The sequence below is a fragment of the Carassius gibelio genome, chromosome B19, assembly GCF_023724105.1.
Source record: "Carassius gibelio isolate Cgi1373 ecotype wild population from Czech Republic chromosome B19, carGib1.2-hapl.c, whole genome shotgun sequence".
In the NCBI taxonomy this organism is placed as follows: domain Eukaryota; kingdom Metazoa; phylum Chordata; class Actinopteri; order Cypriniformes; family Cyprinidae; genus Carassius; species Carassius gibelio.
This window is the reverse complement of record NC_068414.1, coordinates 27,229,571-27,249,340: the sequence shown is the minus strand read 5'-3', so window position 1 is coordinate 27,249,340 and position 19,770 is coordinate 27,229,571. Positions and strand designations below refer to the sequence as shown.

The 19,770-nt window shown below is 38.9% G+C and overlaps 2 protein-coding genes and 1 long non-coding RNA gene across 5 annotated transcripts in view; 1 reads left to right on the top strand and 2 right to left on the bottom strand.

Annotated features, from left to right (window-relative positions):
- Nucleotides 1-2,826: 2,826 nt before the first annotated feature.
- On the bottom strand, nt 2,827-5,428 carry gdf6b (growth differentiation factor 6b). Its single transcript, XM_052584253.1, has 2 exons — nt 4,999-5,428; nt 2,827-4,360 (listed from the first exon to the last, which is right to left on the bottom strand). Exons 1-2 carry the CDS (start codon nt 5,354-5,356, stop codon nt 3,471-3,473), a joined length of 1,248 nt encoding a protein of 415 aa, XP_052440213.1. The 5' UTR covers nt 5,357-5,428; the 3' UTR covers nt 2,827-3,470.
- An 832-nt stretch (nt 5,429-6,260) lies between these two features.
- The window catches only part of pkhd1l1.1 (PKHD1 like 1, tandem duplicate 1), a 35,292-nt gene continuing 21,782 nt past the window's right edge, over nt 6,261-19,770 (bottom strand). For all 3 annotated transcript variants that reach the window (XM_052584250.1, XM_052584251.1, XM_052584252.1), the window contains 31 exons: nt 19,330-19,571; nt 19,027-19,163; nt 17,519-18,548; nt 17,203-17,394; nt 16,595-16,746; nt 15,026-15,185; nt 14,713-14,896; nt 14,522-14,610; nt 14,235-14,389; nt 13,985-14,114; nt 13,764-13,882; nt 13,473-13,602; nt 12,784-12,957; nt 12,420-12,523; nt 12,208-12,331; nt 11,943-12,064; nt 11,367-11,457; nt 11,040-11,188; nt 10,810-10,932; nt 10,567-10,678; nt 10,349-10,465; nt 10,083-10,248; nt 9,384-9,616; nt 9,140-9,304; nt 8,891-9,048; nt 8,454-8,589; nt 7,999-8,340; nt 7,736-7,890; nt 7,172-7,318; nt 6,922-7,075; nt 6,261-6,828 (listed from right to left, as the gene is read on the bottom strand). In XM_052584250.1, coding sequence (XP_052440210.1) covers nt 6,614-6,828; nt 6,922-7,075; nt 7,172-7,318; nt 7,736-7,890; nt 7,999-8,340; nt 8,454-8,589; nt 8,891-9,048; nt 9,140-9,304; nt 9,384-9,616; nt 10,083-10,248; nt 10,349-10,465; nt 10,567-10,678; nt 10,810-10,932; nt 11,040-11,188; nt 11,367-11,457; nt 11,943-12,064; nt 12,208-12,331; nt 12,420-12,523; nt 12,784-12,957; nt 13,473-13,602; nt 13,764-13,882; nt 13,985-14,114; nt 14,235-14,389; nt 14,522-14,610; nt 14,713-14,896; nt 15,026-15,185; nt 16,595-16,746; nt 17,203-17,394; nt 17,519-18,548; nt 19,027-19,163; nt 19,330-19,571 — 5,707 coding nt within the window. In that variant the 3' untranslated portion in view covers nt 6,261-6,613. The remainder of the gene's footprint in view (nt 6,829-6,921; nt 7,076-7,171; nt 7,319-7,735; nt 7,891-7,998; nt 8,341-8,453; nt 8,590-8,890; nt 9,049-9,139; nt 9,305-9,383; nt 9,617-10,082; nt 10,249-10,348; nt 10,466-10,566; nt 10,679-10,809; nt 10,933-11,039; nt 11,189-11,366; nt 11,458-11,942; nt 12,065-12,207; nt 12,332-12,419; nt 12,524-12,783; nt 12,958-13,472; nt 13,603-13,763; nt 13,883-13,984; nt 14,115-14,234; nt 14,390-14,521; nt 14,611-14,712; nt 14,897-15,025; nt 15,186-16,594; nt 16,747-17,202; nt 17,395-17,518; nt 18,549-19,026; nt 19,164-19,329; nt 19,572-19,770) is intronic.
- On the top strand, nt 7,750-8,657 carry LOC127979106 (uncharacterized). The gene is made up of 2 exons (XR_008158726.1): nt 7,750-7,899; nt 7,985-8,657. It is a non-coding gene; the product is annotated as an uncharacterized LOC127979106 (long non-coding RNA).

Below are 19,770 nucleotides of genomic sequence, written 5' to 3'. Positions count from 1 at the left end.
ATCTGACAGTCTACTAACTTATCTGATGAATGTGGGTTGGGTTAACCGAGCTAATCCTTCACCGGTCGTTTGTGTACAGAGGCTAAGTAGAGCACATTAACCTGTAGCCTTCCATTCTTTTAGTGTCGCCCGACCATCGAAACTCACCGTTCCACTTTCCTTTCTGATGTTGACTTTACAAATGTCTTTTCTCTGCTCTCCATCCGTTGAGCTGACTCGTAGGTCGCTGGCATTTGGCTCTTTGACATGAGTCTCTTCAAACACAGAAGACAAAGACTGAATCAGAGCAAACAGTCTTGACAAACACAGCAGTCACAGTGTCTGTGTCACTGGTTAAGTCCGGCTAATCAATGACACTATTAGCTGATAGGACACAATCAGATTTTTAGCTTTGGATCATACATGAAATCTCTGGCACACTTTTCATTTTTAGATTTCTATGTATTGTCACAAGCCAATTTGGGAAATGTAGAGAACTTTTATTATTGAAAGCCACTTGCTTTGTTAAAGCTTTAATTTACACATTAAAGTTTGGGTGTGGTATGTGTTTTTGAAGATACTGAAAGAAGTATCTTGTGCTCATCCAGGCTGCATTTGTTGATGTATTGGATCTATTTTCTGTTTTAATTTATTTGGAAATGTAACTTATTCCTGTGATGCAAAGCTGAATTTTCAGCAGCCAAAAACAATGAAACAATGTCTTTGATGTCAAACTTACAAATATGTACATGTATTGACAGCACCAAAACTGAAGCATCTAAAATATTTAGAAATGTATAGGATTCTGAAAGGTACAAATCTATATATTGCATTATACACACACACACACACACTATTATTAAAAACGATATATTTTTTATTTTTTACTACATTTTTTCAGTTTATTATTATAGTTTTTTTTTGTTTAGTTTTTTTTAAAAAGTGTTGAATGCAGCACCTGAAGTCATACAGAACAGAATGAATGTTATAATATCAAAATAGATAAATCAATTTAATGAAAGTGGGCATCTTTAATGTCAGTGAATAAACACAATAACCATTAATATATTTTCACCAATACCTTTTCTGAATCTGAAAGGATGAGTAATTGTTCTACATCTCTATAGAGTTGTTCATACACAACCAGTGTATAGTTTAGATTCTGTCATCATGTTAATAATGCATGTTTCCCGTCTGTGTGCAAACACACAAACATATTTAGATATAAATATATTAATACCTTTAGTTACTAATGAGACTGAACTGGAAGAAAAATATGAGTTTGACGCAATATGAGGATGAGAAATGAATGCCAGTGTTCATTTTGGGGTGAACTATCCCTTTACAACTGAACTAAAAATGCTGATTTATGAAGGGCAGAATGTGAGTTGATAACATTGACTGCTTCCATCACTGAATCACAGCATTCGGTCCATCCACAGATGTCCTTTAGAAACGCATGACATTCCAGTCCATTGTTGTCCAGCAGCTGTGTGTCTTATTTCTTCATGTGTTTTACGGGCGAGCGAGGACTGACAATGTGTCAGAGAGAGAGAACTGGTGTAATAGCATCAAGCTCATTCCTTTCTCTTGTTCTGCAGCGATGATTGCTTCCTCTCTCTTTACTGGATGTGTTAAACGCACATGGCGAGAGACAAAAGGATGCTTGACCTTTGACCTCGGGGTAAAAGCAAGCCTAGTCTTAAGTTAGCATTCTTGGGTTTTGTCATTTTGTTTTTCCCAGACAGAGAATGAATGCGACTTTGGTACCAGGGTCAGAGCCGTTCAACTGTTTTCTCTTTTTATAGATCTGAGTGTGTGTGTGTGTGTGTGTTTGTGTGTGTGCGCATGCTCCTCTCTATTCACGCAGACACACAGGCCACCCAAAGAAGGCTGTGCTGAGTGTCTGTTGACCCCGTTTTCACCTTTGCTAAACACTGCAATTATCTCCCTTCAGCTCTTTAGAGGGAAGATACACAGATTCCTCGGATCTTTGTATCTCAGTTTGGCATAAATGAAAGCAGGGTGCCAGATATTTTCTCTTGAGGACAGAGCCAGTTTTGATTTGCTCTGTCCCATCCCACTTGTCAGTTAGTGTTCTTACTGTGTAACTCAGACCAGTACTAGTGTAGAAAGATGAGAACTGGGAGCTGCACTCCGGTTAATAATCTACCACTGGCAGCATGTTTGCATGGTGTATACTGGATCTTTACCTTTAGCTTGTGACAGAATACTTTTCAAAAATGGAAAAATTTACACTTAAGACTGGTTTGGTGGTCCAGGGTCACAATTCATTATTCCTGCCTTTATTGGGGATATTATTCATGTTTTTATTGGGGTGCACTATTATTCAAAAGTTGGGGGTCTGTAAGATATTTTTTATATTTTGGAGGAACCAAATCACCGGTGCTTTTTTTTTTGTATATAAAAAATTAAAATATTAATCCTGAGCAATGTTACACTTAAAATAACTGTTTTCTGTTTTAATATATTTTAAAATGGAATTTATTCCCGTGATGGCAACGCTTAATTTTCAGCATCAATATTCCAGTCTTCAGGGTCACATGATCCTTTAGAAATCATTCTAATATACTGAAAAAATTCTTCTTATTATCAATGTTGAATATTTTAGTGAAAATCATAATACATTTTTTTTTTTTTTTTAAGAAGAAATTTTTTGGATTGTTTTATGAATAAAACGTTTATTTGAAATGGAAATATTTTGTAGCATCATAGCTGTCACTTTTAATCAATTGTGTCCTTGCTGATTAAGAGTATAATAATTTTTTTTTTAAGTCCTGCTATCCCCAAACTTTTGTACATAAGTGTATAGATTAAAAATATTCATTCATTTAATAAACATTCAAATTTTAAAAACAATCATTACTGTTCTCTATTATGCAACTGATAGTAATTCAGTTCAATACTTATCCAGCGAATGCAAACAATAACAAAAAGGCAATGTTCAAGAAGAAATATTTAATTTTATGGTATTTTATTGAAGGAATAATGTGGTTCATACTTTTTTATAAAATATCTACAAAACCTTTCATGAGATGAGGAAGATATTTACACAATAACATAGTTTGTACAATGAGGTAGATAGATACAATACCTAAAATGGCTTATTTATATGTGTGAAATATTATTACTGAATAAATGATGGCACTTAAAGAGAAAATAACTTAGTGTAACTGAACATAAATTAACATTTGTACCTTTACAATTATTATTATTATTTTTTACATATCAGTCCATAAAATACAGTTATTTAAAGCAGGAACATGTTGTAGGAGTGAAGTTTTCTTGTACACACAAACAATTTAAGTATAAAACTGTCCAGTGAAATGGAACTAAGAGTGATGTAAGAATATTTCTGTGCTTGATTCCAGTCCAAAAATCATATTACAGCATAGCATTTCAGCTGAGGATTCCAGCAGTGTTGTGAAGACATATTTATTGAAACGTCCTCTTTAATTTGAACTTCACAATCACCTGCAGCCGCAGGACTCCACCACCATGTCCTCATACTGCTTGTATACCACGTTATTTCCTGCGTCGATGTACAGGATGCTGATGGGACTGAGTTTGGACGGGACGCAACAGCTGGGCGGCATGTTGCTGGGGTTCATGGAGTTCATGAGAGTTTGTATAATGGCATGATTGGTGGGCTCCAGGTGAGATCGGAGAGGGAAGTCACACATTCCCTCACAGTGATAGGCCTCATAGTCTAATGGAGCGATGATCCAGTCGTCCCAACCCAGCTCCGTGAAATTCACATGCAAAGGCTTTTTGCTGCACCTAGATTTAGACTTTTTGCCATGCCTCTTGCCATGACGGTTGGGTAAAGTGGTCCGTCTTCTCCGTCGGGGCTTCGAGTGCGGTCCTTTCTCCTTCCCGAGACTATCCAAACCCCACAGCTTTATCTTCTCCCTTTTTTCATAGAAAAGGCTTTGTCTCTTTTTAGACCTCGTGAAAACAACCAATATGGCTTTCTTTAGTTGCGGACGGCCATGTCTGTGAAATCCAAGATATTGCAAGTCGGCTTCCCTCTCAGGATTATCTAGCGTCGCCTTGAGCTCCAGACAGAAGCGCGTACCATGGTAGTGGCGCCGACGTTCCTTAAAAACCTCCCATACGTCAAAAACCTCCCATTTCGGTTTATGCGCGTCCTCCAGATCCAAGGTTTTGGAATCAAGGACCGTGTGCGACTGGCAGGAGAGCAGCTGTATCTCCACCGGGCCCGTCTCAGACGCTCGGAAGCTTCCGGAGATCTTTGTGTATATCCTCAGTTCAGCACCCAAGAGCTCCACGTTTTCAGAAAGAGTCGATACATCGAATAAGTATTTCTGCCTCCACAGTGGGGAGTTCAAAAGGTCATCTGGAACAAAGAGGACAAGTGTTTAGCGGCTGTACAGTATTTACAATATCAGTTTACAGAGATATAAAACATATGGATGCAGAAGAAAAGGTGGTTTCAATCAACAAAGATGGAAATGTATTTTCTTCTTGATTGATTGCTTTTAGGCCTATAATATATATATACTGCTCAATAAAAATAAAGGGAACACTTAACAACACAATGTAACCCACAAGTGTTATCTTTTTTTTTTTTTTGAGCAGTATAATTTTTGGCCAAAACATTAATTAAATATTACTTTCTCTCAAATGCATCTGTAATATAATTTTTTGCAACAAATTAATAATAAAGTGTCTAAAAAAAACTATTTTTTATGAAAATTAGAATATAAAAATAAAGTTCGGATCATTTGTCAAAAGTTGTTTTGATGGCCTAGGTGATTAAGGATATTAAATAATATTTAATTAGGATTATATAACACAAACAGTAATTTTTTCGTACTTTGTCTAATAAGAAACAGCATTTTTCCTTCTTCTCAAACGCACCTGTAGCTAGTAGACTACAGTAGCTAATTTTTCTGACACTCGTTGAAAACTCGAAACAAATACTATTTATGACGTAATTTAAACCTTATATCCAATAAGAAAGAAATAACTAACCTTGACCCTCGTCCACAAAACTCGTTATGGTGTTTGCTGCTTTTGACCAGCGGAAAAAGCTCGCGTTGATTCCCAGTTTCTCAGCCGCGGAAAAGGTCTTGTAGATGGAGATCATGTAATCATGAGGTTCAACTGCATCCTTGATCGCCCGCTGTGACTGGACGTCTCCTGATAACTGTGATGCTGACAATGTACCTTTGCTGTATTTGGCTCTTCTGTGGCCATCGGCAGGAACAGTTTTAGACACTTTCATGCCTCTGGATGCGGTTGGAAACAGAGGATTTATTGAGTGAACGCCAAGAAAAGGCAAAAGCAACGCAAAAGTCAAAAATACACCTGAGACTCCATTAGAACACATCTTGTAAATGGCCAAGAAAAAATGAAGGACCTGCTTGGGAAAAACACGGACACATCACGTGTGTGTGTGTGTGTGTGTGTGTGTGTGGAGGAGTGCAGACTGAGAGCAGCTCCTCTGAAGAACTGCCTCGAGTACCGTCATGACTTTATTAGCTCAGCTCAATCCAAACAACAAGACCTCTGAAAGACCTTAAAGACCTCAGCCTCCTACACAGCTTTCAGATGATGCTACTGTCCCCCATGTCGGAATCACGTTTAATATGCGCGAAGAACAGAGAACAGTTTTGTGTATGTCTTATATTATATTGGTTTATTTAGTTATAATGTTTTATTAGAACCAGGGTACCACATAGCATTTTAAATACGAATGCAACTTATGTAGAATACGGAACAATCGTTAAAAAAAAGAAAAGTGACAAAAATGTGCAAGTTTTTAATTTATTTCTTTTGAGCTCATCATGAATGTGAACAATTTTTTTTTTAATCCTGAAGTTCGGCAGGTGTTAAGTGTGAGGATTGAGCTCTGTGGACTGTATCTCCCTCTAGTGGTCCTCCTTTCTTTCTTTCTTTCTTTCTTTCTTTCTTTCTTTCTTTCTATTGCATTAACACAGAAAGCATCCTCCAATTGTTGAATAATACATAAAATATTTCAATAAACAATAAGAGATGTGATGTTAATAAAACAGAGGAATGGGCTTATAAATCTTTTAGGAAAAAAATATTTGTCTTTTGGATACATTAAATATGATAAAATTATAGGCTTTTGAATTATATTTCCATGCTTGTGCTGTGGTCAAAATTAGATGCATATTCATATGTTTTTGTTGTTTGTGAATTGTCCTGTTGTGCATGTTGTAAATATGCTCTGAAAATAGTTTGTAGACATTTAAAATCACCATGAAATCAAAACTGACAATTGTTATTTTTTTATGGAACATCACAGTGTTTATTATTCCTCATATTTTCATGCTGACTTTACACTACATAGTATTTAGAAAAACAAACTATGCAAGAAATTGTATTAAGCATATAAGAAAGCATATAAATGTATAATTTTTTAAAGTAAAAATAATATATTTAAATATTTAATTTTGTTAAAGGTTGTTTTTGTTCTACAGTTATAATGAGTGAATTTGCTAAGAATGTATACTTGTGGCTTACAGATCATGATCATATGGAAAAACAATAGTAGTTTATAGACAAAGACAAATCATTAGAAGAGTAATATATTTATGAGTGCACTGTGTGTTGGGATTAATTAGGGTCTCGTTAGCAGGAGAAATAGACCACTCAGCAGCATGAGCAGATACACAGACTGTGACCAGACAGCTGGACTGGAGTCAAAGATGCTGGGGAATTCATGATTCTCTGTGGTGACGACCACAGAAGACGGCGTTGTAGCTGCTCTGAGTGTGAAAGATCTGGACTCAGCCTTCCATTCATTCAGAGTAAAGGCCAACTTCAAGTTCTCACCTGTGAAAGAGGTACAAGGAGAAAAATTACTGTAAATGCTTAAACTGACAGCAACCCATCAAAAAATGAATTTGTGTAACAAAGACAACCCACCACTTGTAAAGATGGCTAAATCAGTGTAATTGGCCCAGCAGCCGCTGAATGGGATGGTGGTGTTTCCTTGAAGTCCCTCTACCGGATTTCCATTAGCATCTTTGAGCACAGCTGACATGGTAAGAGTCGTCACACCCACAGACACGCAGTCACCCTGAAACAGATGCACAAAAAGGCTCCTCCTGTTCGATACCAGGTGAAAACTACAGTTTTAGGTATTCTTAATGAAATCAGGAAGTGTCTGTCTCACCACTGTGTCTACAGCCATGATGCTGGGCTGCACGCTGAGGGGCCCGGGGGCCAATCCCGCCACAGGCTGGACCACCATCACCAGGGACGATACCGTCTTGACCGTCTCCACCTGCTGGTCCTCACGGGTCACTTCCTGAGTTGCCACCTGAGAGAGAAACAGTTAAAATGAAGAAAAGACCCGCGGTACTTAAATGTATACGAAGGGATTTTATATATAAACACTCTCACATACAGTCAAACCAAGATTTATTCAGACACCTGCAAAATTTCTTACATTTTCACAGTTAATTCGCTATAGTTTTGAAAATGGTAATAAAATAAAACAAGAACTCTAAACTGTGTCAGAACAAATTCAACTTGATAATGTCAGATATCTTTGATTGAAAGTTATGTAATGAATTAGGTTGAAAGCTGTTAGCTGTTAAATTTAAGTACACAATTAGATGATACCAATGTAGGTCAATCAATTACAAAGCAATGTATTATATATATATATAAAACATCACCAATATCAACTTTCTAAAGGGTGCTTGATATCATAAAATATGAAATAAAATCTTACATCATTCCAGGATGGGTCACTGGAAGAGGGAGGAGGAGGGATGATGCCCAGGGACGACACATTGAAGCCGATGGACTGACTCAGATTGCCGGAGACAGCAGCTCGACCCAAATCATCAGCAATGTTCTTCAGGACCTCAAACTGATGGTCGTCTTCTGTAGACGGTATGTATGTAAATATACAAATTCAGACATTGTATTGTGACTAAACACTGTATTTATCATTATTATTATTTTGAGCACACTGTAGATGCCGGCTCTAACCAGTGCTGTTGCTGGTGGAATTCTGGACGGGAGGCTCCCTGATCTCCACCTCCACTGTCAGTCCTGTTGAGCGCCGCCGCCTTGCATTAGTTCCCTCTCGGACGATTTTGGTGATTCGGATCTTGTTTGGGGGTATTTTCAGGAATGCAGCCAGATTGTTGACCAGATTTTCCCCGAAGAACTCCGCCTCAGTCATGGCCGGGAGGTTGAAGGCCAGGAAGAGAACCGGAGAGGTGCGGATTTGGACCGGCTCTGAGCCACGAAGAAGTACGTTCATCATTTTGTAGTCTGGGTCAAAAAAGTTGGAGCCATGACCGGAGTTGAAACCAGGAACATATTGACCTGAGGAGCGTAGAGAGGATTTAAAATAGGAATTGTGATCTGTTGTAAAATGATTTTGGTCTTATAGCCTGCAGGAGGAGCTGTTTGACATGAATTATCATGCTGTACTCTACCTGTATAAGTTGGCTCACGCAGTGTGTAGTCAGTTTTGTCTGTGTTCCACTGAGCATTTGTTGGACCAATCAAATTATTGTTAACATACACATCCAGCCGCTGAGGGTTTGAGTAAAATATAGCCACCCTAACAGCCTGAGGACAACAGAAGATTAGTGTAGAATACAGTGCTTTAGTATACTGAATAAATTCAATAAAATGACCATTGTAATATTGTATAAGCACAATTTTTTTTTCCATACATACAACAAAACATACAGAAAAAAAGAAACAAGATTAAATGTAAAGAAAAGGTAAATTTAATAACAATACACAATAAATTATAAATAGGGAAAAAAATTCATTCGTTTTTTTTTTTTCTTACTATGCCTTTTATTGTTTCAAATTTTGTGTGACCTGTAAATGCTGTGTTTTATCATCCATCTTACTGACTAACCTCTGCAGGTTCAGCATTTAGCAGCATAAGTCTCAGCTTCTGTGGCGTTGTGCTGGTGAAATAGATGTCAAAGGATTTATTGGTGGCAACAATGGCGTGGAATAGAGACACTCGCTTCTGACAGGTGTAGCCGGCGCACCAGCCGTGGTCTTGTGGGCCTGTGACAAGATATTCACAGGAAGTTTGTAAAAATCATTAATACACATCCTTTTCTGCTTGTGGTAGATGTTAAATTAGCAGTAGTCATACCATTTATCAAATCCACATATTTGTCCCCCAGGATGGCTACAGGTGAAAGACGCCTGGTTTCTGTGTCTGCGTCCAGACTCTCTATGACCAGCATTCTGTAGTTGAGCCCAAAACACTTGTAGCTCTGCCAGGTGCTCATGTACGAACAAGTGTCTCTGATCACACCTGCACAGGGAAACCAGCAACGTCAATGCTAGAAGCAACTCCATCATTCTAAGCACTCTCTCTTAGAGCTCAGATGTACCTTTGTAAGGAGCGATTTGATTCACAGGTATCCGGCTGCCATTGAGATAGGTGAGCATGACTTTGGGGATGCGGTAATCACCCAGTCCGTGCCGGGGATCCCCGTTCCATTCGTACTCAGACTCGGGCAACACTGCTCCCACCGCACCCAGGAAACTGCCGTCCAGATCCTTCAAAAAAGTCTTCTTTTTAGCATCACAGTCCATGTCCACACAGTCCGAAGGGTTCACCTTGCTGATATAAAAGAGAAAGAAAGAAATCAGCCACTTTTATCTTAAAGCAATGTTATGAGGACATTTTAAGTTATCAGTTAAATACAATTTCACAGCATTATACACAGCAAATCATATTAGAATATTAGAATGATTTCTGAAGGTTCATGTGACACTGAAGACTGGAGTAATGATGCTGAAAATGTAGCTTTGCCATCACAGGAATAAACAATATTTTAAACAATATTAAAAAAAAAAAATTTTCTAGCACTGACAAATGATTAATCGCGATAAATCGCATCCAATATAAAAGTTTTCAACAAATAGAATATATTATAAAATAATATAAATAGTATTATCTAGATTAATGATCACAAATTTCATATTTTTGGGGACAATTTTTATATTCATGGTGACATGCTGTTCCATTAATGGTACCAATGTGCAGTTCTGAGTGAGAGAAAGCCTATATATATTGTTCAGTTTACCCCAGATCAGGCCGATGAATGAACGCTAGAGAGTCCTCTGTGCTGTTAATCTTGGAAATCCTCTCAACACTGATTGGATGTTGTAGATCCTCATTTCCTGGGTTGGTCATGAACATGTAATTTCTCTCTGTTGTGCACACATTCTTGAACCCAACAAAAGTTGTGTCTGGAGTCAGAAAGAGACAACGGTAATTACTTTTTACGTGAGATCTTCGTCAGCTGTAGGAGGTTTTAAACTGGAGATTCTTTCACATTTGGAGACTCACCAGAGACTGTCATTATACCAGCTATGGCGTTGTAGCTCATCAGTCCAGGGAGAGGTTTTTTTGGTCCACTGTTATGGTTCGATTCAAATGTCGGCCAGCAAATTCCAGACCTGCCACCTGTTGAACATACAAATGCAGTTACATTACTGGATCAGTTATAAGAAATGTATTCAGTAGTGAATGGATGATCCTGTAATACAATACTGTATATATTGTACCATTAGGAGGACGTGGGGCCTCGTGACTTCTGCTGAGTGCAACGTACGTCATAGTTGTGGATAGACTGTCAAAACAGTTGAAGTTGGGGCTACTGCCTACAATCAGGGCACCCTGGAGTGATGTATTAAAAAAAAAAAAAAAAAAAATATATATATATATATATATATATATATATATATATATATATCACTAAAAGAATGCTTTCTTAGTTTTTGCCGAAGAGACATATAGTGCTTCCTCACCTGTACACGGACAGTTTTGTCAGAGTATTCGTGGCTGAGCGAGGAAGGACTGTAGATTAGAGACATGATTCCCATTCCATTATCAATCAGGCTGACGTTGGAAATTAAAACAGTCATGGATACCTGGAAGTGAGGAGGAAACATTTCTTTAAAACAATAATCACTATACTAGCATAAATCATTTGTATAACTAAAAATCATAGTAGGAATTTGTGGATCATTTATCATACTTGGACATAAATGCCAAAATCAAAGCTTCTCCAGACGGTGAATCCCTGGATTTGAGAGCAACCAGGAAGTCCATCTTTATTCATGAAGAGTCCATACAGACCACCGTGTGCCTCATTCTGGCTCCACTGTGCCACCGAATTTGGAGATCCTGACATTGACATTGTTGAAATAATTGAATCAGTAAATACTGAACATGAAAGGTTCATATTAGTGATGTACAAGATATTGGCATTGGTATGATATTCTGTCATTGTTAATTGTGCATGCTTTTCCATCATTTCACACTATACATACTATATCTAGACTAATACAGTAGTTTTATATACCTGGACATGGTTCTCCATCAATCCGGTATCCCACTCGTTCATAGCCAGCAACAATATTCCCTTGAAGAATCACATTGGTTGCCTCACTCACCTAGAAAATGAACAATAATGCATCAATTCTTTATCTGGTATTTACTGATTATTATATGGCAAATAGGTTTTTCTCTGTTGTCACTAACAAAAAAAGTACTGTGGAGTTTTAGACATATCCCATGACAATGCTATGTTTTTTAGACATGTACGGTACCATGGTATTCTTGAATCACCATGTAAATAACATGGTAAAGTGAAGTGACATTCAGCCAAGTATGGTGACCCATACTCAGAATTTGTGCTCTGCATTTAACCCATCCGAAATGCACACACACAGAGCAGTGAACACACACACACACACTGTGAGCACACACCCGGAGCAGTGGGCAGCCATTTATGCTGCGGCGCCCGGGGAGCAGTTGGGGGTTCGATGCCTTGCTCAAGGGCAGCTAAGTCGTGGTAAATATACAGTATATGGCATTGTTATATAACAAAGTACCATGGTATTACCATCTGATCACAGTACTTTTCTGTAACGGGTACCTCAATGGCTGCATTCCATTCCAAGTTGAATTCCTCAGCTCTGCCATTATACGATCCAGACCACAGTGTCATTGTAACCAAGTTCCTCCGGACCACATTTCTGTCGCCCCAGACTCGGATTCCTTGAAAATTTGTATAGAAATTGCAGAACAGAATAGTCGTAATGTTAAATTATATCACCCTGCAGCATATCAATTACAATTTGTTAAATAGTATTTTCCTTTTGTGTTAACATTGAAGAGTGAAGCTACCACTGAATCTGTACCTTCTCCAACCGTGTGATGGATCACGTTGTCTTCGATACTCAGTCTATCTGTCCCGAAAACACCAATAGCAGGAGCAAAGCCATCATGGAAAGCACATCCCTTGATGTAAGATTCACCATCCACCTAAAAATATTGTGACAATAAGTAATTGACAGGAATATGTGTGAATGTGATAAAGAATGAGCATGTACTGATTAAGACTTTCTCTCACCCCTCCTAAGTTAAAAAACACCAGAGAGTATCGTGGGTCTGACAGGTCGTTCCATCCCTCCTGCCCGGTGTGGTAGAACTGAACATTTCTAATCTGGGCTTTTCCTGTGATGAAAGTATCATCAGCAGTTTTTGTTACTCACAATGTGCTGGAAAGCAAGTGATGCTATGTGCAAATACAAAAATATTAAATCAACATGCACTTCTTTAAAAAAGAGAATTGCTCAGAAGACAAGATTTTTTTTTTTCAGCTTTCTCTCATTTTCCTGCAGGTGAATGGACCTTATGATTTTGTGTAGCCTATAATTTGTCCTGATTGTATTTCAGGAATGAGAGCAAACATGAGATTTTGATAAAGTTTATACCTCTGAAATCAATTCCTCCGCTGAAAAAGGCTCCCACCAGAACTCTGGCTCCATAAGACTGTGTGTCCATTTCTGGATACTCCTGACCGATGATCTTGATGTTCCTGGTCAGTAAAGCCACATTTCCTGCAAGCTGATAACTTCCTGAAGTACCTGGCACACTGTAACTCTCCCCTATATGATCAGATACATTTAAAATTAAATCTAATGCATTTATTTAATTATATACTACCATTCAAAACTTTGGGGTCAGTAAGAACTTTTTTTAAATGAATTAATACTTAGCAAGGATGCATTAAGCAAAAAAGTGACTGTAAAAACATACAGTTTTACAAAATGTTTTTATTTTAATTAAATGCTGTCTTTAAGCTTTATTGATGAAAGAATCCTGAAAAAGTGTATGGTGTGCATAAAAAATTAAAGGGTACAACTGTTTTCAACACTGATGATAAGAAATCAGCATCTTAGAATGATTTCTGAAGGAAATTTTTTATCAGGAAACAAATATATAACATTTAAAAAATATATTAAAATGGAAAAGTCTTCCTGTTTAAATAAATGAAGCCTTGGTGAGCATAAGACTTAAATGTAATAAAAAATCTAACCAGCCTAGCTTCTGAACAATATTTAACAGCTTATCAATACAGCACAATGTCTGTTATTGCTATAATGGATCTAGGGGGACTAACCAATGTGTGTGTATGATAAAGGCTGGTCCAGTGTCAGTGTGCGGCCATAATCTGTGATCGCAGTGATGGTGCGGATTTCTGTCTGCCAAGGGTCATAGCTGGTGGTGGACAGCAGAATCTTATCCCCAACCTGCAGGTAATAAAAGAGTGTTTTCATTCAAACAAAGAGGATTCTGAGAACAAACAGAGCTTGGAATCTAAATGGCATCTGCAAATCACACAAGCAGGTTCAATAGTTTTCTAAATCTGTCTGTTCTGTTTTTTTTGTCATTTTAAAAAAAAGCTTCTGACCTTCCAGTCCACAGATTCCTGTAGTGAGATAGTGCTGTTTCCTGCTTGGGACGTGCTTGCAAGCTTAGTGTGATACACATTGTGTGGAATGCCATACAGGTCAAGAGATCCAAACACACCTGAAAGTCAAGGCAGACGATTAATAGGAACATTTCTAATGCAAATATGCTCTATAATGATATCCATACAAGATATCTTGACTTTTATTTATGGTCATTTACCCAGCACTTTGGATCCTTGGTTTAGTCCAGATGGCAATATCCAGTCTGGTGTGGAATGGCTTCCACTCAGTATGATCTGTAGTTGACCTCTGAAGGGTTCATCAGGCCAGCCAGCAATCAGACGTCCACCCTGATTGAGTGAATGGATGCATAGAGAATTAACTAAATTAGTACACATGAAGAGTCTGGATCTACTTGGTCTAATGATCCTAAAATGTCTATGCCAATTTGAATGTAGTTATGTACTTACTTGAATGGAGATATATGTGGCATTCAGAATAATGTCGTTGTATTGAGAAACACTGCCGGAGGAGGTGTTGTTGTTTCTGTCTGGAATCTCCAGAACTCCAACTATTTTCAGCTTGTTCAGCGAGGGCACAACAACATCTACAACCATCCAAATGCCTTTGAGACAGAATGAGATATTATTTAGATTTTTTTTACCACTATAGGCTTTCATGAAAATGACATGCCATCTTTTTGAATAGCTTTTCCTTTCTGTCATTGCTTGGGATTTCTGACATTAGAGTTGCTTACCAGCTGGAATAGTCACATCAGAGCCATCTTGTGGCACATTGAAGTTGTTCACTGAACTTGACCTCCAAAATGATGTATTTGACCAGAGACTAAACCAACAGGGTGTTTTATTAGCAAAGTAAACAGATACAATACATTAGTAGTATTATCATTGAATGATTAAAATTAGCTGAGTGTGTGTGGTGACATACACATAGTTTGCAGGTCTGCGGCCAGTGTTGGATGTATTGGCTGGCGTGACTACAGAACCAGTGAAAGGTTGGATACAGTTGGGAAAGTAACACTGATATACTCTGAAGTCTAGCGATCTGTCTACAACCGAGCGGTCCACACTGTTCCTCTTCCTCCGGCTAACAACACGGTCTCTTCCAGATGCTGTGGTGGACACAAAATTTGAATCTTTCATTCTTTTCACAGTACTACTAGTACTGAAACAAATAGAATAAGAAAGAATAGATAGATAGATAGCATAGATGTCTAGAGTGAAGAGATGAGCAGTTTTACCCATGTAATAGAGGTCTTTGGATGTCTGGTTGAAGTACCAATCCCCATTTACATTTGCACTGGGGTTCAGGGGCTGGGAGGAGCCATTCCTGTCGTCTATGATGCGGAACCGGTCAGGTGTCTGGGTCAGGTTGTGGTTGATAATTACATAATGTTCTGGCTGTCATTAAGAAAAAGACAAATGAACATGTTATATATTGCACAAATTGTAAATTTAGCATTTAAGTCTTTGGAGTCATACACTAAGTCAGGGGTTTACAAACTGAGGAAAGTAAATGTAAACTTAAAAATTTAAATAATAAAAAATATATATATATAATATTATAACTGCATATAAACTGTGATTATTTTCAACATGCTTCATTGGAACAATAGTTATTCTGAAAATATTATTTAAATGAAAATGTTTCTCTTCAGGTTTATAACTGTAACATGACATCATTGGTAGAAAACATAGATATTTTAATAATTTGCATTGGCTTCAGTACAGTGATGACATAAAAGCGAATTAGGGCCCTATCTTGCACCCAGCGCAATTGACTTTGTACACCGACGCATGTGTCATTCCTATTTTGCACCCACGCAAAGCGCGCTTTTCCCTCCACAGAAGCACGTCGCTAAACTAGTGAATGAACTTGCGCTCCCTGGGCGGTTCAGCGCAAAAAAGGAGGCGTGTTCCGGCGCAAACAATCCCTGGTGCTATTTTGCTGTTCCATTAAACAATTGCGCCACTGACCAGAAAAAACCTAGTCTAAAGTCAGTGGCGCGTTGCGCGTTGTTCATTATGCTATTTTAAGGGCGCATGCTTGACCATAATGTATAGCGTGCACAACGTGCATACACTTTGCTCATGTAATCTACACAGATGCAACAGTTGCAAATCATAAATTGTTACACTAAAAAATATTAACACGTGAGATGACGGAAATCATTGTGGTGTGCCACGAAGATGTGAAAAAATAGGCATAAATCTAGCTTACAAATTATTCAGGCTAATTTTAATAGGCTAATTAAGGATCAGACCTGTTGGCCAAATAGTGGCAAGACGTGTATATAAGGACATCTGACAAATTGTGGCTATTTCCTCCCACACCTGTTTAACCGACGCTATTTTGGGTGGGTTTCTCCCATCCCCATACAACACAACTTCTCTGCCTTTCACTGCTCTTACAAGAACATCAGTCTCCTGGCTGTGAACCGCTCCTGGCGTGCGCCTGGTAAATACGCCATAATAATAGCAATCCATAATGGAACTTGCGCACCTGCTTTTAAAGGGAATGTTGGATGAAGTTCTGGTTTATTTCACGTTACGCCCAAACCACACCTATGAATAATGAAGCTACTTCAGACCAACCCATTTTAGATTTGCGCCGGGCGCAAGAGCCATTTATCCCGCCGGGAAAATAGCAACAGCGCCGAGACCCGCCCACAAACTTACTTGCGCTTCGCGCTTTGACACTTGCGTTTCAGATCGTTAAAATAGGGCCCTTAATGTTACAAACTACATGCTATCCATAAAATATCCATTATATATTAACATTGGATTATAGTGTAGTGTGCATACTTTACCCGAAAGCCGTAGACCATTCCATTGTATGAGATGTTGGTGATTTGGGAAGCACCATTAAAGTACCAGTTGTACGTTTGACCTGTGGGCACCATTGCCATCCAGCCAAATGTGTGGGTCACCAGTTTTTCAAGGAAAGGCAGCACACATGTCCCTAAAGAGATATATGACATTGAGATGAACTGTGCCAACCAATATGTTTTTCTAAACATCACAGCCCACTTCAACTTAATAAATAATGTTCCCTCAATGTTGGTGTACAAAATCTTTAGTTATTTTCAGTTTAGAATCATTTTAGAGAGCCAGTTCCTAACAGTCTAAGGTGCATTTTGGCATTCCACTGCTCTGCTCTTCCAATGTTTTTCTGTGTAAACATGCACTAGATGGATGTTTTGGTCACTCAAGTTAAAAGTAGTTGAACTTTTAAAATAACATACTTTAGACTTTTTAATTCCCCTGCCCTGTGCTAAAACGTGTTATACATGAATGGCCCCATGAACCCTTCTTTCTGGAAACCAGAAAGTATGCAGTAAAAGTGAATTGTAAAGAAACATGTCAAAAAAAATTCATACACATTTTTTTCAAAGCTCAAAAGTTTATTTCATCATACCATATGAGTTGGTTAGAATGACATCTTTAGCCTTAAGTGAAGGCGGGGAGGGATTGAAGACGACCATGCGGTGGAAGTTTACAGTGTTGTCACATACGGCAGCAGGAACGCCAACACTCCACTCCGTTCCCGGGAAGCAGCGTCTTGGGTCAAGCAAGTTATTCCTTGGTACCACCTTGTAGCTAACATTGCCTTTTCAGAAATATTAAATATTTATATTCAGTCATTAGTTTTTTATGTTATGTAAATCTTGAATCCATAATTTTTTTCCCTCAAATAATGCATCTAAATACTGTAGTATGTAATGTTTCTCTACCTGTTAGTGACCCATCAGTATCTACCAGCGCCACCTCATGCTCCCATCTGAACCAGGCCTTGTTGGGCGACTGATAGTACTGGATCCCACTGAATCTTGCGCTCCAGCCTCCACAGCGGAACATACAGGTTCCAACGATTTCTGCCACCCCGACCGCAGCACACGACGGGCGGTCGAAGTTCACAAACTTGGTGTTGATGACGCTCATCCCATCATCCAGAGGCAGGACAACACCCCGAGCGGTGCAGTAGTCGCTCCCCAGTCCCAGCTCATCCACGTGGCCCACCATGGTGCTATTGACCAAGGCTGCCCCTCCATCCAATCCCCATCCGCTGACGTACTGCCGGATGATCCTCTTGGTCTCCACTCCTGCCTTCTCGTTATTGACCATCAGGAACTCGCTGAACTGAACCGCTCCTACGTTCACCCACTCAACACCTTTCTCGTTGTTCCAGGAAGTGAAGCGGCGGAAGACTGCTGGCAGTGGTGTTGAGGAGCTGCAGCTGCCGGTACGCATGGGGAAAAACTCTTGGAAGATCCACAAGCCAAACCAGCCCTGGGAATGCACCGTATTGTTGAAGAACTGTCCCAGTGGTACTCTCTTCTGACAGATGTTGGGGTTATACGAAGGGCCATCTGGATTATCATGCATGCGATACCAGAAGCCAAAGTGCGTTCCACCAGCTGCAGCATTGTGCCTAATGGTGTTATTAGGGTTGGTGACCCAGTATGCAGCTGGAGTCACATCATCATTTAGTAAACTGGTGCTCTGTTTTACAAATACCGCCAGGTTGTACTGCAGGATGTTGCCAGTCTCAATGCCATCTTCAATAAAGAAGGCCCCACCCATGATATTGTAGATGACATTACGCTCCACCAGTAGATTGTGAGTGTTATGGATGGTGACGGCACGATTGTAGGACTGATGGATGCCACATCCACGCACATATGACTTAAACTTAACATCACCCATCAGATGCCAGTGGATTGGGTAGCGTCCCAGACGAAACGCCTGTCCAACGTTGAAGAGCTATAGTAGGACAATGACAAACATAATGCCATGACTGACATTTATTGTAAATATTTGATGTCTTAAAGGGGATAGTCCACTGAACAGTGACAATTCTGTCATCATTTACTTAGTCTTCCAAACCAGTATTACTTACTTACTTCTGTAGAACGCTAGAGAAGGTATTCTGAAGAATGTTGGCAAACCCTTTGACTTAAGTATGGAGAGAAAATACTATAGAAGTCAATGAGACCTGAAACTAGGACTACCTGGGACTACAAGAGCCTTTCACATCTCTTCCTCATGTCTTGTAGGCTTGTGGAGACCTGGAACTGTTGGTTACCAACATTCTTTAAAATATCTTTCATTTGTGTTCCGTAGAACAAAAAAAGACACACAGGTTTGGAATTACACGAGGAATGTTGACAGAATTATTTTTTTTTGGTGGACTATGCCTTTAAAGGTCTCCAAGAGGTTTAAGACGCAGTGAAACGTTTACCTCAACATATTCAATTCTGCCAATTGCCAGATTTTGGTTTGGTTGTGGTGCGTGGAACATGATGCAGCCACCAAACTGGTCGCTTCCTACTTCTTCTCCAAACCTACCCTGGAAACAAGTCTGTGTAGCAAATTCCCCTGTAAGCAAAAAAAGCATATTGAATTTTGTTCGTTAAAAGTCAATAAAATTGACAATGACTTTCACATAACTTTTAAGGAATTGTTAAGGCATTGTCACGATTGTTTGTATGACATGATTATTTGTCTGTCTTGCCATCCACAGCTGAGGAAACAACATCCAAACCTGTGTTGAATCCATCAGGGCAAGCTTCAATCTGATCGTTCCACTCCACATTGTTGGATCCACGGACAACAATGTTTCTGGTAAGAAGACCGACCTCTGCTCTCGCTTCAAAAACTGTCCCATCAGGCAGCGTCACAGACACACCCAGATGAGTGTATTCCAGTGGTTCGGTCAAAGTGAGGGTCCTTCCATCAGCTGAAACCGAGGCAATTCTCTTCAACTCATTTTCTCTTTGGCTGTGTCTGTAAAAACAACATATTTGAGATTATTAGCAACAGTGTAGACATCCTCATTAGCATATTTGAAAATAATTTAGTACATACAATTTGAGCGAGAACTTAAACAGTAAGTTTACAATTTTGTATTCTCCCACACACAAATCTCAAATAAAAAAGGTCAAATGTTAAAAATGTAAATGATAGTTTGGTATTTGGTACTGTT